At 30.0% G+C, this 18,430-nt stretch overlaps 3 protein-coding genes across 3 annotated transcripts; 1 reads left to right on the forward strand and 2 right to left on the reverse strand.

The window, feature by feature from the left end:
• Positions 1-3,353: 3,353 nt before the first annotated feature.
• Positions 3,354-3,839, reverse strand: LOC112728818 (protein MAIN-LIKE 2-like). Its single transcript, XM_025779129.1, has one exon. The coding sequence runs from the start codon at positions 3,837-3,839 to the stop codon at positions 3,354-3,356; it is 486 nt and encodes a 161-aa protein (XP_025634914.1).
• Positions 3,840-10,121: 6,282 nt separating this feature from the next.
• On the forward strand, positions 10,122-14,309 carry LOC112754093 (cytochrome P450 704C1). The gene is made up of 6 exons (XM_025801686.3): positions 10,122-10,579; positions 11,303-11,518; positions 11,756-12,046; positions 12,617-12,943; positions 13,264-13,467; positions 13,984-14,309. The coding sequence occupies exons 1-6, from the start codon at positions 10,283-10,285 to the stop codon at positions 14,170-14,172; spliced, it is 1,524 nt and encodes a 507-aa protein (XP_025657471.1). The 5' UTR covers positions 10,122-10,282; the 3' UTR covers positions 14,173-14,309.
• Positions 14,310-14,928: 619 nt separating this feature from the next.
• Positions 14,929-18,118, reverse strand: LOC112754104 (uncharacterized). Its single transcript, XM_025801694.2, has 3 exons — positions 17,813-18,118; positions 17,627-17,711; positions 14,929-15,494 (listed from the first exon to the last, which is right to left on the reverse strand). The coding sequence occupies exons 1-3, from the start codon at positions 17,822-17,824 to the stop codon at positions 15,025-15,027; spliced, it is 567 nt and encodes a 188-aa protein (XP_025657479.1). The 5' UTR covers positions 17,825-18,118; the 3' UTR covers positions 14,929-15,024.
• Positions 18,119-18,430: the final 312 nt, after the last annotated feature.

Here is an 18,430-nt window from a genome sequence, read left to right on the forward strand (position 1 = left end):
GTCTTGAATTTATATGATTTTATTTCTCCTTAATCTCTTGATGAGTTGATGGATGTGTGATTTTTCGTCTAATGATATTAGTGTTAGCGAAATTGGTTCATATAATCAATGAATAATTTAAATTAGAAATAAATGATGTCTTTAATAAGTGATTTTTTTGGAGTATTACCTGTTTTATTTGTTGTAATGGGTGTTGAGGTTCAAAGTTTTTTGTTGGAACAAATGTCTTGGTAACCGTGTATTGTTGACAATATTTTTTTATATTAAAATCATTTACTTTGACTTCAAATATAAGTCATTATTTTTTTCAATTGGGGTTGCACAAATTTTTCAATTGGGGTGGCGCTTTAATGTCATTATTTTTTTCGAGTGTCATTAGATTTGGAGCAATTGTGCCAACAATTTTTTTTCTTCACCGTCAAATAGTACAAAAATTGTTGTAACACTTTGATCTGAAATAAGTATTGGGTTAGCAACTAATAATTTGATAGATGAGATTATGAAAAGTATATAGAGTTACCTTATGTACCACAAATGTAGTTGTCTCCTTTTCATCTAATATAATCATTTCTAAGCAAAGAGACTCCTCTTCGTTTGTGGTTGTTAATGTTTTTCATAGGCGATTTACGCAAATTTTGATAAATCAATTGTTTATTTGTTTGGTAATATTGTCCAAAGAATGATGCTCCATTGAGTAAGTTTGAGATTCTATGTAGTTCAAAAAATAAATTTTTGTGCTAAATTTGATGTTAGTTGAAGAAATAGTGATAAGAGACTTATATAAGTAGGACAAATAATATGGAATTTGAATATTTATAACGTAAAATTTATTATGATTAATAATATTATTATAACATTTGTAATATGGATGTTTATTACATTTAATGAGTTATTTATAAAAATTAATTATTGGGGTTATAAATTTATTGTATTGTTTATAACGGTAAGATATAATAAATATAGGAATTTTTTGTATATTTTTTTTGCTGATTTGGAAATAATAGGTGATTTGCCAAAAATTGAGTGGTTGATTCTAAAATTTTGTCAAGTAAGCGACGTTGCTGACATGGTATTAATAGGAGAAAAAACATATCTTAAAAGTAATGTGGATAAATTTATGTATCTATTTTTATATATTAAGAATAGATTATTATGTAATTGTTATGTTATACTTATTGAAGATATAATTTCAAATTTTTCAATTTTCATCGTTTCATCCATTTTATTTTGATGGATGGATTTTTTTATTTAAATTAAATAAATATAATATTTATTGATTTAAATAAACGTGGAAGAATTTATCAAAATACATCATTAGTCACATCTCGAATGCTGTGGGGTGCTCTTAAAAATGGCCACATTTTGGGTGCACTTATCCCATTCTGTAAAATGGGGTGTTCGAGTCATATCCCGGTGCACCCGGGATATGAACAAGGGCATATCTCGGATACACTCCATCTGAAATAGAATTGTTTTCTGTTTAGACCCATTACATCTGAGATACGCACGAAGATTCTGGCCAATTTTTTATATATAACATTATAATATTTTCATAAAAAATATATATATCAAAATGGATAAAACAAGTAGAGTCATACATGTGATGGAAGTCTAAAAACATAAGGAATAAGCAAAATACATAGTAATAACGGTAACTAACGCCGTCCAGCGACAGGATCCAAGTGGTGTCCAGTCCCATATCCTCGAGGACGAGACACCCTGGGAGAACAGTATGGACGAGGACGAACAACTGGCTGGCTGAAAGTGGGTGGTGGCGAAGGAGGAGCTGCTACAACTATGGGAGGAGGCGTAGGAAGTGGTGGCCAGATAGAACCAAACAGAGGTGGCGGTGGTGGCCGGGATGGAGTTTGATAGTAGGATGACGAAGCAGAACTAGACTGGTGCGGTGGTGGAGGAAGAGTCTGATAGCACCCTGGAAGAGCTGTCCAATGCTGGGTGGATACACCGCTCGATGTCCCAGGTATGTCGGTATCGTCTCTCTGGTGGCAATAACAATTGGCCAAATCATCCATCGCATCACCAGTCGTCCCGATGATCTGGATCATATCATCGATGTTTATCTTAAGATCAGATCCGATGTCAAACTGGGGCTGCTCCCAAGCGGTGTCATCAGCCGGGTGACAACTGGGGATGGAGGTACCCGGCATAAGCCTCGTAGCAGCCTCATGGTCAGTGAAAAATGCATCAGAAAGCTGTCCTGCATGTGCATCGGGAATGTCCTTCTGTCATGTGTATTCAGTCTCCTCGTCTGACAACTGCTGGTTTCCGTCACCATCCTAAGGATCCCCACCGTCCCTACGGGCGCGCTGACCACGTGCCTGTTGTGCTGGTCTCCGGACATCATCGCGAGGTCACCTCCTTGCCCGTTGTCTCCGATTTGAGGCATCCCGTGGTAAATGTATCGCATCTCTTTGGCCAGGGGCTCCAGTGAGGATATTAGCTGGCGGGGCTACTGCTTTGGGATCGGCCAAGACGTCATCACCGGAGAGATGTCTTACTCTGTAGGCTTGCTGCCATTAGGTGAGGTACTCATGTGTCGGGCAAAGGTCTGGATGACCGTCGATGGTAACTAAGTGTTGTGTCTGGTAACGACCCTTGAATAGGTCGTACCAATAACGCTACTGGTCTGGCCACCAAATGTCATCTTCCCTGGTCGTCTTGAAAAGGTACTCATCAACGTTCACTAGGTCTGCTGGCCTGTGCTGCTGCCCCCTAGCTGCCTCTTCACCCTGTCAACGTGATGGAACTCGACAAAGTTAAAGCAGAAGATAGGGACAATAGCCCTCCATGTATAAAGCTCTGCGTCACTCATAAGCCAGTCCGGCTCAATCTGACGTAGCTCGGCATCGTTGTACAGTGTACATCGAAACTGTGGGCATAACATGTAAGGACCTTCATTAATTAAATGATATACCAATGATAGATTGAAAAAAATACATAAACCAGACTCTATGATACCTGCTCAAATGTCAGTGCATCAATACAACGGCGCAAACTCAGTATCCTACCATTATGACGATCTCTACTTTACTGCCCTAGCACTGCCAACTTGCGTAGATCAAAAATAGTTTTACAGATTTTCATCAATTATATTTCAACATGTATTACATGTCTACTATATGGTAAGTAACAAGTTAATTACAACAAAGATATACCTGGAACCAGGTGGGAACCTGACGATGTCGTAACCCGCCAAACTAAAGCACGGAAACCTATCCACGATAGAAGAAGCGGCATACACCCGCCAATGTCTGTCGTATTGCGCGATGCCGACGTGCACAACGAGTGGTAGGTGTGGCAGAGCAGTGTAGACCCCATGACAACTGGCTGCATCAATCAAAATCCTCCAGCAGTGATAGCCATCTCAACGGCACAATTGTAGCCGACTTGTCCGTGAACAGAAAGCCTCCAATCAGCATCATCAAGTAGCATTGGATATACTGACGGAGAGTCTCCGAGGCTGCCCCATCAGAAATATGTGCCACTTGGTCCCTAAGCCACATCATCCTGACCGCAAACACCTGCTTTCCTCCCCATTTCTGTGATGGCGGCATAGCGCCCAATAAATTCTCAACCCACTCCCATGTCGGGTGCTGGTGCCACAGTTGGAAGTCTCTGTTACAACCCCCAACGGACTCGTCAGCAGTGCGCAGTCCAATGTGGTAGGCAACATCCTGGAGCGTAATGCTGGTCTCACCCCACGAAAGGTGGAACGTATGGGTCTCCGGCCTCCACCACTCGACAAATGCAGAGATCAAGCAACCGTCAAACATAAAATTTCTCAACTCTACTGCATGTTCAAATCTAGTCTCTCTCATATTGAGAAGCAGGATGGGCGGCAGCGAGAGACCAAGTGTCACACGGCGTGGCAAAAGTAATCGTGGTCGTTGCAATTTCCAAAACAAGTAACTAGCGCATATTAGTTACATCTAAACCATTAATTGTCCCTAAATAGTACTAAAACTTGTAAGTTGTAACACATGCATTTACATTAAATGTATATGTCACTTTCTTATTGCAATTAGAGTCAAATCTTTCTCTCCAAAATTAAGAAATTCTCGTCTCCTCCTTACTAATTTTACAACCGAAATGTGCCACATGTCACTCTCTCATTGTAATTGAAATTAAATCTTTTCTTCCAAAATTAAAGAATTCTTTCCTCCTCCTTACTAATTCTACAACCAAAACTAGTGTATGTTCCCGTATCCTGTACAGGATAATACATAAAATTATATAAAAAATTTCATTAAAAAATTTATATAAAATATATAGTAATTATTATTATAAATATTTTCAAAGTTGTAATTAAAATCAAACTCTCAGAATTTTTAATATTAAAATATTAAAAATAATTAGTATTTGTCTTAATAAATTTGAGTTTGTTGAGTGGTGATTTCACTCGTCCGCTTAAACAACTATTAGGAGTTAGAATCTCGCCCTATGTGTATAGCAATTCATTGTCTAATGGTAAGCTCTTAATAAATGGAGCATTAATACGTGGTTAAACTTGGTAGGAGTACCCAAATACGCGGATACCCGACCCGTCCATACCCAAGAAAATAGATCCTCTCATTTTTTTTAACAATTGAGAGAGTAAAGTGTGATCTCTTACCATTAATTGTTATAAATGGGACCAAGAGAAAATATGAGAGAGTGTGCATTGAAGAGTTATAAATCACACTTTACTCCCTCAATTTTTTTCAACAAGTGAGAGAATTCATTCTCTATATCCAATTGGGGAGGATAATACAGGGCATGGTCGGATTTAAGGTGTACCTGCTTAAATAAAAAATATTATTATTCTTATTCTTATTATTATTATTATTATATACATAGTTTTTTAAGTTTTTTATTTAGTTTTAAATTTTTACCGCTTATCTTTCTAATATATATTTTTATTTCTCTTCTTTCAAATATTTATTACATATAATTTGGAGAGAATACTAATGTTATAATTAAAAGTTGGAATCAAGATTCAATTGTTTTAAAAAAATTAATTTTGAGTTAATTTTATAACTATCAGTATAGTTTTTTATGCTAATATCTAATTATATTTTTATATATATAAAGAAAAAAATATTATTTTTAAATAACAAGTATAAAAATTAATTATTTTTATTTGTGCAACAGACTTAACACCTAATTAAATATAAAATTATACACGTTAAATTATTTTAAATTTTAGATAACGAATGTTAAAATTAATTATTAATAAAAATATATACTTTTTCATATAAAAATAATAACTAAAAATCTTATTATTTGATTTTTTATCTACAGATACATTAGTCTTTTTAACTATAAACTTTTATCAACCTACAACTTTTGTTGTAAAAGTAGTTTGATTTTATAAATCTTTTGTACGATACATAATTTATACTGTTAGAATATAATGGACCGTAATTTAAAAAAAATATATTCCTGTAATGTTATTATGGGTAAAAATATTAGTATATATTCTAAGTCACTAAACACTAACACCCTAAACTTATTAGAAGATAACTAAAAAAATCTACAAAATTTAACCTATTATTAACTAACAACAAAAAGGTTAAACTACTAACCTCAAAATCCAACGCTCCAGTTACGTACCAAGTGTTATTCAATTTATTAATGACTTCTTCGCAGACATATTTTCAGGATCATATCTCGTGAATAAACTCGCTTTCACATGTGTAGAAACTCAAAAGTTTGAAAAAATTTCCTCTAATAATTCACGTTCTTTCCGTATGCTGTGGTATATATATGTCTCCGGACGTATCTTGGATGCTGCGCCACCGTCTTTAATTTTTGTGCGTATCTCGGATATAGTAGGCCTAAGCAAAAAATAACCGTATCTCGAAAGCAGTGTATTCAAGATACGCTCTTATTTATATCACAGGTGCACTTGAAATGTGATCATTTTTAAAAACACCCATTATATTTGAGATGTGACTAATGACACATTTTAATAAATTCTTTCACGTTTATAAAAATTGGTAAATATTATATTTATTTAATTTAAATAAAAATATCCTAGATGGATAGATAAATTTATTTAGCCCGTTTTATAATCTTACTTATTAAGAAAATTAAAGACCTAAAAAAAATCATTATAAAAAATAAAAATTAATTATGAACAATGCTATAAAATTAGTATAATTTATGTTTTTTTGGCTTAATTAATAATATTTAAAAATATTGATTAAAAGAGTAACGTTGAATTATTAAGCTAAAAATATTGGGTTGTTGATTAAAAATATTAGTCAATATAAATTAAATTATTAATCTTTGAATTGTTTTCATAAATTATAAAAAGTACTAAATTGTATTTCATTTAATTATTGTATTTTAACTTATAAATAGGATAAAGTACTAAATTGGTCCGCTATATTTGGACGTATTTAGTTTTAATGCAGTCCCACATGAAGTCAAAGTTAAATAACTATCCAAGTACTAGAGATAATAAACATCTTTCCAAAAAATTAACCTGATTTTGGGGTTCACCAAAAATCAAACTCTTGACCTTTCGAATTTAACGTTCTAATACTATATCATGATACTATTCATCCCAAAAGTTTCAGCTGATAGAAAAAGGTAACACTAATGGATTGTATAAGTATTCCATTGACTCTTCATACTTTCTCTTTGGAGAATAAATACAAGTTCTAGAAACATAAAATTAAATGTAGATATATTAATACACTATTTATTATTTTTCTTACCATTTAAATGAAATATTTTCTATAAAATTAAGAATAATGATAAATAAATGTATTGATGCATTTTTAATTGATTTTGTATCTTTGGAGTTTGTACTTATTTTTTAGATTATCGACCTCGTTCTTATACTGTTGTATTTAAGTTTAATTTTGCGGTAAAATTACATTAAAATTAATGAAACTTTTTAAAATTTTAATAAAATACTTTAAATTTTAAAAATTATAACAGAATTATACCTAAATATAGGACACTAATTTAATATTTTACCTCCTATAAATAATTTGTTCGTCGGATGGATAGCTAACGTATGAAAGAAACTAAAATCTAAGAAAGAATGAATGAACGAATTGTTGAAACAGGTCATCTAGTTGAAGTCTAAGTTTATATACAAGGTAACTTTGCGGTAAAAAATAGCCATAAACGATATGTATTTATCCTTTAGGGTTTAAGATTTTTTAATTAGATTAAATAACTTCTTACAGAAAGGATCAGAATAGCATTATTTTTGGTAGAATCCTGAAGAGATGGATTCAATAAAAGGGACATATATCCAAACACAATCATTATCCAAGATGAGCTGTATGTAAGGTTAAGTGGGGAATCTCCATTGTTAAAATATCTACACACTTTATTGCTACCTGGTTTATTATAAAAAATATTATTTATATATTAAAATTACTTATTAATAATATATTTATATATAAATATATTTAATTTAATTTAATATATTTTTAATATATATTTTATATTAATAACTAATTTTAATATATATATATATAATATAATTATTTATTATACTGTTCTCCAAATACTACATAACGCATAGATTGGAGAACATCTAGAACGTTAACATTATCCGAACAAACTCTTAATGAAAAGTAGTGCTTTGGCTGGGGGCAATAATTCGGTTTATAATTTTTTTGATGTTTATGGATCAACGCCTTTTAATTAATAAGCAAAGAAAAAAAAATTGATTTTTAACTTTTTAGGACATTTAAGTTTTTAATTTTTTTAAATTTAGATATATTGATTCTTAAGTCTAATTTATTTAATTTTAAAATTTTTTTATATATATATCCGTATCAATCAAGTTAGTATAACAAGAAATTTCTATGCAGATGCTCTTGCTAAGGCAGGAAGTGCTTCAAGCTTCTCTCTCCCATGGTCACACATCAAGTGCTTCTTGATAGGAGTGGAATGAAATTCTCCAGAAACTTTATGCTGTGATCCTTTGTTGTCCTGAACCTTGAGTCTCGTTATACATAAAAAAAATAACCAAAGTCACGTTTAATTGTTTTGCTGATAAATTCAAGTGAATATGAAAGATCAATATATCAAAAATTTAAATATATTTTTAAATTTTTAAAAACATAAATATCTCTGAATCAAAAGGTTAATGACCTATTTATCATTTTTTCAAAAATTATTATTCTTATCAAATTTACTAAGAAAATATAAAAAAGGTTTTGCGTTATAATATACTTGTTATCTAAATTTTATTATTATTATTATTATTATTATTATTATTATTTATTAGATAAAAAACAATCTATGTGCAAAAAATAACACTAATAAACCACTGTATAAGGATATATTTTTTGTTTATAAAAAATTTAATTATATTGTTAAAAAGTTTAATTATTTTATGATGACACTATTAATTATTTTAGTAACCGAATTCTTTTATTAAAAAAATAAATTAAATAATATATAAATATATAATAATTAATTTAATAGCATAGTTAATTTTAATGTTTATAGAATATTTTAAAAATAAAATATATTAGTAAATACGTTAGTAGTTAGTACCTATTAATATATTAAAAATAATTTGTAAACATATCTTATAAAAAAATACATAAAAATTATAATTTTAATTAATTTTTAAATTCACAATTTAAATAACACTAATAAACCGCTGTATAGGGATATATATTATGTTTTATAAAAATTTGGATAAATTACACAAACAAATAAAATAGGGATTAATATTACACAAATATTTTAAAGTAAAAAGTAAATATTTTTTTGGTTTTTATTTTTTTTTAAATTGATAAGTCGTCCTTCAATGTTTAAAAAATAATAAATTGACCTTTATCTATTTTTTTCATTATACACATCAACCTTTTTATTAGACAAATCAGTCCTTGTCTATTTCTTCCGTTAGACACATCAACTCCTGTCTATTAGTTAGTCGATGTATCTAATGTAAGAAATATACAGAACCGGTTTGTTATTTTTTAAAAATTAGGAGCGGTTTGTCAATTTTTAAAAAGGACAGACCGAAAAAGGTATTTACTCTAAAATAAAATTATTTACATGCATATTCTAAAATAAATATATGTAAATCAAATCAACAAAATTTGATTTACTACTTCTACAACATATACATATAAATCGAATTTAGTTGATACATATTATTAATATTTACTACTTTTAAGTATTAATTTTAAAATATAAATGTCAATAAAAAAATACTCTCTATTGAATTCAAATAAAATATTAAAAAAATTAAAATGAATAAGAATAGAAATTCAACTTTTGTGTTTTAGTTTAAATTTCAGGAAATCTATAGTTTTATAAACTTATGAATGTAAAATAGAACATTAAACGATTTTTAAAAATTCATTAAAAATTATCATTTGACTCATTAGTATCTAAAAAATGATATAAGAGTATAGCCTTTCAAAATGATATAAGAGTCAAACTAGATTTAATTTACTATTTGATATAATATATATACTAAATCGAATCCATTGAAAAAACGTAAATCAAACTTACTTGATTCGATCTATAATTTTATATAGATTTAATTGTGTGAATTATCCTAAAAATTTGGTTATGTTATTAAAAATTTTGAATATTTTACTATGACATTATTAATTATTTTGATAGCTGATATTTTTTTATTAAAAAAATAAGTCAAACAATATATAAATATACACAAATATATAATTATTTTAATAATTAATTTTAATATTTATAAAATATTTTTAAAAATAAAATATATTAATAAACACATTAATCTCTATTAATACACTAATAAATTTAATTTTATACACATCTTGTAAAAGTTTTACATGGAAATTAAAATTTTAATTAATTTTAAAATTCACAATTTAAATAATTTCATCTATAATAATGTAAATTTTTTTATATTATTAATACATTAAAATTAAAATCTAAAAACATAACTAAATAAGTGTCGGAATTTATCTGATTAATAAGGAGTATAGTACAACAATGTTATTTATTTTCAGTAAAAAAATGTTATTTATTTAATAAGAAGTGTTTCAAGAAAGAGTTTTAATATTTCATTTTAATGATTAGAAAAATAATTGAAATTCCTAGGCTAATAACCTATTAATGGTCAGAAAAGACAGAATACCTTGCAAAATGCCGTACACAACTACAACTACTGAAAGTTACCAAGTTCCAAGGGCACCATCAATTGATTCCTTGGATCCTATAAATGAAGTTGCAACTTGCAACCTTTGCAACCTTTGCAACTGAACTAAACCGAACTATAAACTCTGTTGACTTTACCACATCATCATAAATGGATTTTCTTCATAATCCTTGTATCTTTGCATCTCTTTCTGCAGGTTTAGTTCTTCTGTTGGCACAATTTCTGTTCAGAAGAAGAGATAGAAAGAAGAAGAAGAAGTACCATCCAATTGGTGGCACAGTGTTCAACCAAATGATGAACTTCAATAGGCTGCATCATTACATGACTGATCTTGCAGGAAAGTATAAGACTTACAGATTACTGAGTCCATTCAGGAATGAGATTTACACTTCTGATCCTATCAATGTTGAGTATATCCTCAAAACCCATTTTGAAAATTATGGAAAGGTACAAACTTTTTGCAGATGCTAGAATAATATTCATTGATTTTCAGTTTTTTTGGGATATATTAAAATTGGGTTGGTTAAATAGGTTAAATAAACGATTTATGGTTGTGGTTCTTATAAAACTTTTGTTGTGATCTTAGCCCAAATTTTTTCAGAAGTAAATGAAATTCTTTTTGAATATTATTTCACATACATATCAATTTGCACCCTTTTTTTAAGCCTTTAAGATATTAGTAACTATGTAGATGGATTAGCTCAGCTGCATTCAGGATAAAAAATAAATAAACAATAAAAAACTTCATCACTTTTATTCCTGGTGAGACAACAGTCATATTTATTTTCTTGCTGATTTTAATTATAAGATTGAATCAGTTAGGAGGTTCTGAGTTTCCTGTTATCATCTTCATGTGTGATCAAAGCAATGATGTCTATTTATATTTCTCCTTCAAAATCTGGACATGGTGTGATGTGGTTGTTATGGTTGTCAATTTTAGGAACATTTTTCATATATTGTCCTTTGGAGAATACTGATGAAACTTGTACATAGATCTTGGAAACTGTGAATTCTGATTAATAAAAAGCAGGTTAATAAGAGCATTAATAGTAATAAGTACATATAGAAGATGTTATGTGATGTAATTATTTTGGGTCAGTTCAATTATCAAAAAGATGAAACTAAGTTAGCCATATTGTCTTCATTTTTATTCTCAAAATCTTGGTGCAGGGAATGTACAACTACCAAAATTTAAGGGATTTCCTGGGTGATGGAATCTTCACTGTTGATGGCGAGAAATGGCGCGAACAGAGGAAAATATCAAGTCATGAATTCTCCACCAAGATGTTAAGAGATTTCAGCATTTTTGTATTCAGAAAGAATGCAGCAAAAGTTGCAGATGTGGTGTCTGAAGCTGCAACTTCAAACAAGACATTGGAAATCCAAGTAGGTTTATATATATTCTCGGTTTAATTACTCTAAGATTCCTATAGTTTTACTCGATTTTCAGTTAGGTCATTATAATTTAAAAGTTTGTAATAAAGTTCTCATATTTTACAAAAATTTTCAATCATCTCCTATATCGGAACCTGATTGAAAATTTAAACTATATGCTCTAAAACATATTATATGATTTCCTTTTCTTGTCTCATCGGTGTTAACTTGATCCAAAATCTTATGTAGGACCTTTTCATGAAATCAACTTTGGATTCAATATTCCAAGTTGCATTTGGAACTGAACTTGACAGCATGTGTGGATCAAGCAAAGAAGGGAAGAACTTCGCCGACGCTTTTGAAACTTCAAGTATGCTTACTCTATTCCGGTATGTCGATGTCTTCTGGAAGATAAAGAAATTTCTGAATGTTGGATCAGAGGCTGTTTTAAGAAAGAATACCAAAATCTTAAACGACTTTGTCTTTAAGCTAATTAACATAAGAATGCAGCAATTGCAGACTTCAAAGGATGATTCTGCTGTAAGTTTACTAGTCACAAGTTGTGTCTCTAGTTGAAAAGAAAATATATTAGCTTAAATAAGTTTTCAATCTATGTAAAGTTTGTGACATTTTGTTTTCCCCCCTTCAAATAATTTAGTTTTGAACCCTATGAAATTTAAATATTTGTTTTGGTCCTTGCTGTTAGTAAATGTTAACGTGACAGATTAAATGCTATGCCACAAGATGAGACAAGAGATACTTAGGGTGTGTTTGGTTTGCATTTTCATTTTCAATATTTTTTGTTTTTAGAATTTTGTGAAGAAAAAAGAAAATAAGTAGCGAAAACAGAAAACAAGATTTTATTGTTTTTACTATTTTCACTTTTTCCTTCAAAAATCTTGAAAACAGTAACACTGAAAATGAAAACATCAACCAAATACAACCTTAGTTTTAACTGTCATGTGAATATTTGCTGCAGATAAACTAATTGTAGGTACCAAAACCAAGCATTAAACCAAGTCACAAATTTTACAAGGACTAAAAACTTATATATAACCCAAATAGGCTTACATGTATTATGCATTTTCTCACTTTGGATGGAATATGCAGAACAAACATGGTGACATACTCTCAAGGTTTCTGCAACAGGAGAAATATGATTCAACATACTTAAGAGACATAATTCTAAACTTCGTTATAGCCGGAAAAGACACAACAGCTGCAACACTTGCATGGTTTATTTACATGCTATGTAAGTATCCTGAAGTGCAAGAAAGAGCTGCAGAAGAAGTGAAAGAAGTAACAAACACAAAAACTAAAACATTTAGCAGTAGTGCTGAGTTTGTGTCTTTTGTAACTGATGAAGCTCTTGAAAAGATGAATTATCTCCATGCGGCAATTACTGAAACTCTCAGACTTTATCCTGCAGTTCCAGTGGTAAGGATATTCTTCAAGTTTATCTATTGCTTCTAAATCCCAAGATTGTTATCATCACAGATTTGCAGTGTTTAAGATTGTAGGGTAAATCTCAAATCTTTCTCTGAAGAATTCGTCCATCGTCATTTGAAAAAACGTGACATATTAGTCATTCCTTATGAAACTCATACATGCATGGAAGGACTAATATGTCTACTTTTTCTGAATGACGAGGTGCGAACTTGTTCAGTAAGAGAATAATAAGAGATAAGTTTGTCATTTTCATCAAATTTTTGTCGGGGACGAAATCAGGAGTTAACTCAAAATTGTAAGACTTACAGGATGCAAAGATTTGCTTTGCTGATGATATATTACCAGATGGATACAATGTAAATAAAGGAGATATGGTATCTTATCAACCTTATGCAATGGGGAGGATGAAATTCATTTGGGGTGATGATGCAGAAGAATTTAGACCAGAAAGATGGCTTGATCATAATGGCATTTTTCAGCCAGATAGTCCTTTCAGATTTACAGCTTTCCAGGTATTTTGATTTAATTACTCTGAAGGACCTATAATTTTCTTAAACTTCTAATTGGATCCTTAGAGTTTAAATGTTTGTAACCGATTGAGTCCTTATATTGTACAACAATTTCTAATCAAATCCTTATAGTATAAACATTTCTAATTGAGGTTTTATATTGTACAAACTTTTTAACTTGATCTCTAGTTTACAATTTTGTGATCAAGTGCCTATACTATATAAAGAGTTCCAGAAACAAAATAGTCTATTTATGATCCAATGTAAGACTTGATTGTAAAATTTTAAACTAGAGGGACCAAAATGAAAAATATTTATGAAGTATAAGTACCTGATCATAAATGTTAAAACTATAAGGACTTGACTTGCATTGGTTACAAACTCTTAAAACAATAAATTTTTAACTGAAAATTGAGTGAAATTATAAGCATCTCTGAAGAAAATTATCTTGCATGCAAGCTTGTATTAAGGCCTGAGGCTAATTCAGAAAACTCGAAATGAATTTTCTTTTATTTGCAGGCAGGTCCTCGGATTTGTCTAGGAAAGGAGTTTGCATACAGGCAGATGAAGATATTCTCAGCAGTTTTGTTAGGTTGTTTCCGCTTTGAATTGAGTGATGAAACGAAAGTTGTTACTTACAAGACAATGATAAATCTTCATATTGATGGTGGTCTTGAAGTCAAAGCCTTCCACAGGGACTGGGACTAATTAGCATATCGTTTTTAGAACAATCCAAGCTTTATAGAGAAGCTTAATGTAATTAGAAATAGATAACAAGAATGTAAATAGTAAATACACCTATCTTTCTTGAAGTTAATATTATACATGTTATGTTTATATGAGAAGTTAGTATGTATCTCATGAATTAAAAAAAATAATTGGAATATGTTGAAGCTGCAAATTTTAAGAATTACTATACAAAATTATCCTTTGAGAGTTTTGACAAGTACATTAATCATTCTCTTTTGAATTACTTTATTTATTTATACTTTCTCATCATTTGATCCAATATTGATTAGGGTATTGTTAATTAATAAGGGATATGACTAGACAAATATTAATGTTAGATTAATTTGCTAAATCAGTATTTATTTGTGAAATAAAATGTTAAAAAGTAAATCTTTATTTGAGAAGAAAGGAGTACAAAACTACTAAATGTCATGCAATTAAAATATTAGAGAAGATAACCAATTTGAGTCAGTCGAGTGATCAGCTCATTCGCTCGCTTAAACAAGTGTCAGAGGTTCGAATCTTAAATGGAGTTCGGGTTGAGGAATATTGTGGGAAAAAAAAATATCAGAGAAGATTATTTGAAAACTCACCCTTAGTAACTAGATGTGAAGGTTTATGTTATGAATGACCCTACAACAACATAAATAGATTTAAAAATTTGTTGAGTTCTTGGATCAATACATCTCAGTTCAATTATATTCAAATATTTAAATTTTAAAATATATTAAGAAATTTTCAAAGCGAAATTTATTATGAACCAAGAGTTTGTTTCTTACATCCATTAATTACCGATGTCACACATGCTACAATTACTTGTTCCCCAAGTAATCAACTAATTGTACATTGTGATGCTTCTTCTTCATGAAAGTGTTGATAGTGACAGTTCCCATAACAAGGCCAGCTCCCACCATAACTATCATATATTGGTCTTCCATAAAAGCCCGGGAGCCCACCTGGGCCACCCTCATAGAAAAGCCCGGCCGGCGAAGAAATCACTGATGATGGGTATGCAAGAACAGAGACAGCAGGTACCGGTTCAAAGAGTTTTACTGGCTGAGTGGGGGCTGCAACATCCTGTCGTGGAGGTGATTTAGGCTTCTCCGGCTCGGCACGGGGAACAGGATGTGGCTTGGGCTTCTCGGGCGGGGGAGGTTTGGGTTTGGCTTCCACAATTTCAATGCTTTTGATGGCACCACCACCTCGGCAACAAATTTTGTCCACTAGCCTTTCTGGGCTGCAACATAGCACTTCGATGATCACTATGTCGTTCTCCGCGTCATACTTTTGCTTTAGAATTTCTATCATTTTAAAAAACAGAATTGTTAGCATATAATTATTTATTTACATTCTCTTATCAATTTAAACTTTTTGGGACAAGTATCATGACAATAACAAAGTGTAGAGGTATTTGAAGAGTAGAATGTGCATCAACCACCAACCAGGACCAAGATTACAAAAAACTAACTATTAAGTTGTAGACTCTGTCATTGCTTTCATCTTTAATTTCTAGCATATTCATTTCATCAAACTTTATTGTCTAAAATTAGTGTTTGGTCAGGTTACCAAAATCAGCTGAACTCATATATATGCATGTCAATCATTACTTCATGAGTGAGTTAGAAATTATTTGTCATCTACTCTTAATATATAAAAGTATATACATAAGTTTCCTCACATCACTTTTAAGTTATTTCTCTTCTTCTACTAGCGTCATGTTAGCAACATTATTTACTTGACAAAATTTTAGAATCAACCACTCAATTTTTGCCAAATCATCTATTATTTCCAAATCAACAAAAAAATAAAATATACAAAAAACAATACAATAATTACCAACGACAGTAATTAAAAATTAATAGTGTCTAACCAAATTTGCAACTTACAAAGACATTAAATTTATATTCATATATTTATTATATTTTACCGTTGTAAACAATAGAACAAATTATAACTCCAATAATTAATTTATTAATTTCTATAAATAACACATTCAATGTAATAAACATCCATATTATAAATGTCATAATAATATTATTAATTATAATAAATTTTACGTTACAAATATTCAAATTCCATACTATTTGAACTACTTATATAAGTCTCTTATCACTATTCCTTCAAATTACATCAAATTTAGCACAAAAAATTTATTTTCGAACTACACAACATCTGAAACTTACTCAATGGAGATAACTATGTTGAATGTGAAAAGTGTACGAAAAAAGTATATGAAAAAGGAGATAACTATATTTGTGGCACAAGAAATCAAACACCACAATATCCAACAATAAAGTAATTCTATATACTTTTCATAATCTCATCTATCAAATTATTAGTTACTAACTCAATACTTATTTTAAGTTTAAAATTCAATTAAAGGTTTCAGATCAAAGTGGTACAACAACTTTTGTACTATTTGATGGCGAAGCAAAAAAATTGTTAGGTACAACTACTTCAAATCTAATGGCACTCCAAAAAAGTAATGACATTGAAGCACCACCCCAATTGAAAAATTTGTGCAACCTCACTTATATTTAAAGTCAATGTAAATTATTTTAATCTTAAAGAAAGTTCTCAACAATACACTGTTACCAAGACATTTGTTCCAACCAAAAACACTTAATTTCAACACCCATTTGTTACCAAGACATTTGTTCCAACTAAAAATACTAAATTTCAACACACATTACAACAAATAAAATAGGTAATACTAAAAAAATCACTTATTTTAGTTATTTTAGACATCATTTTTATTTCTAATTTAAATTATTCATTGATTATAGGAACCAATTTTGCCAACACTAATATCATCAGACGAAGGTCACATACCCATCAAGAGATTAAGGAGAAAGAAAACTATACAAATTCAAGACACATCTTCGAAAGAAGAACATACTTGCAAAAATGGAACAAACAATACAATAGAAAGTGCATATAACTCAATAATTCATAAAAAACATACATTCACAAGAACTTACACACAGAAAGAAGAAAGTAACAACTCTAACAACAACCAATAAAAAAAGGAGGATGAGGGCCACATAAAAAGACTAAGTTCATCAACTAAAATAAATGCAAAAATCAAACCACTAAATAAAAATGTCATTTTGTACATACAACTCTAATATCCAAATCTTTTATACTACAAATTATTTTAAATAAAATATCTTTTAAATTTAACTATAGTTTACACATTTAATTTAATTCTACAAAACATAACAATTTTTAATATTTATTATATACTATCATTAATTTACCGCTCCGCGCATCGCGCGGATCTCATTCTAGTTCTCTGTAAACTTTGTTAAAAAAATTATTTAACATAAGGTAGTGTTGGTTATAACCAAAGTTTACTCTATAAGAATGCATGGTATGTAAACTCAAAACTAAATACGAGAGAAAATTAAACCAATGTATAGTGAAAACTCACGAGGAAATTTGCTGAGGACCCTCTTTACTTTCATGTGGCATTTATAACATTGAAGGTCCACCTTCAGCTTCATTTTCGCCTTTCGCTGAATAAAATATAAACACCGAATGTTACCTTTTCTTCAAGTAAACTAAGGAATGACTACAAAGTAATAAATATACGAGAATGCATGAAGATTATTGTTACCTTTTCTTCCATGGCTGTAGAACAGAACTACTACACAAGATGCAGGTTCAATAATGAGAATGATAGACACATTATACGGTCTTCACAAATGGAAAAAAATAAAAAAATAAAAAAATAAAAAAATAAAATAAAAAAGAAAGGAAATGAAAAGAAAGAAACAAATATAATATGGACAAGGTAGTTGTGTGTAATGACAAATGAGATAGATATAATGGTTGGAGTTGTATGAAGTATTGGGTTGGCTACTAACTATACCCTATCATCAACGAATATGCAATCGTGTAATGTGAGGACGTTAATTTTCATAACTAAAGCATTATCATATCATATCATATCATGTCATATTTAGGAAAACGCACGTGCTGGCTTCTGGCCACGGGTTGGGTAAGATTAATTTGTGTAGTCTTGCTGAAAGTGAAAAATTCCATTCATTTAGATATTGAGAATGGGCATCAGAGTAATTTCATTTAGATAGTGTTTGTTTCTCTCTAACATTCACCACTTTCAGTGACAGGTCTTTTATATTTATTATCAGATTTTCATCTTATAAATTACGTACATAAAACTTATTCATGAGAGACGAATACTTAATATAATATAAAATAATTAAAACAAAGA

This window comes from Arachis hypogaea, chromosome 2 (genome assembly GCF_003086295.3).
Source record: "Arachis hypogaea cultivar Tifrunner chromosome 2, arahy.Tifrunner.gnm2.J5K5, whole genome shotgun sequence".
In the NCBI taxonomy this organism is placed as follows: domain Eukaryota; kingdom Viridiplantae; phylum Streptophyta; class Magnoliopsida; order Fabales; family Fabaceae; genus Arachis; species Arachis hypogaea.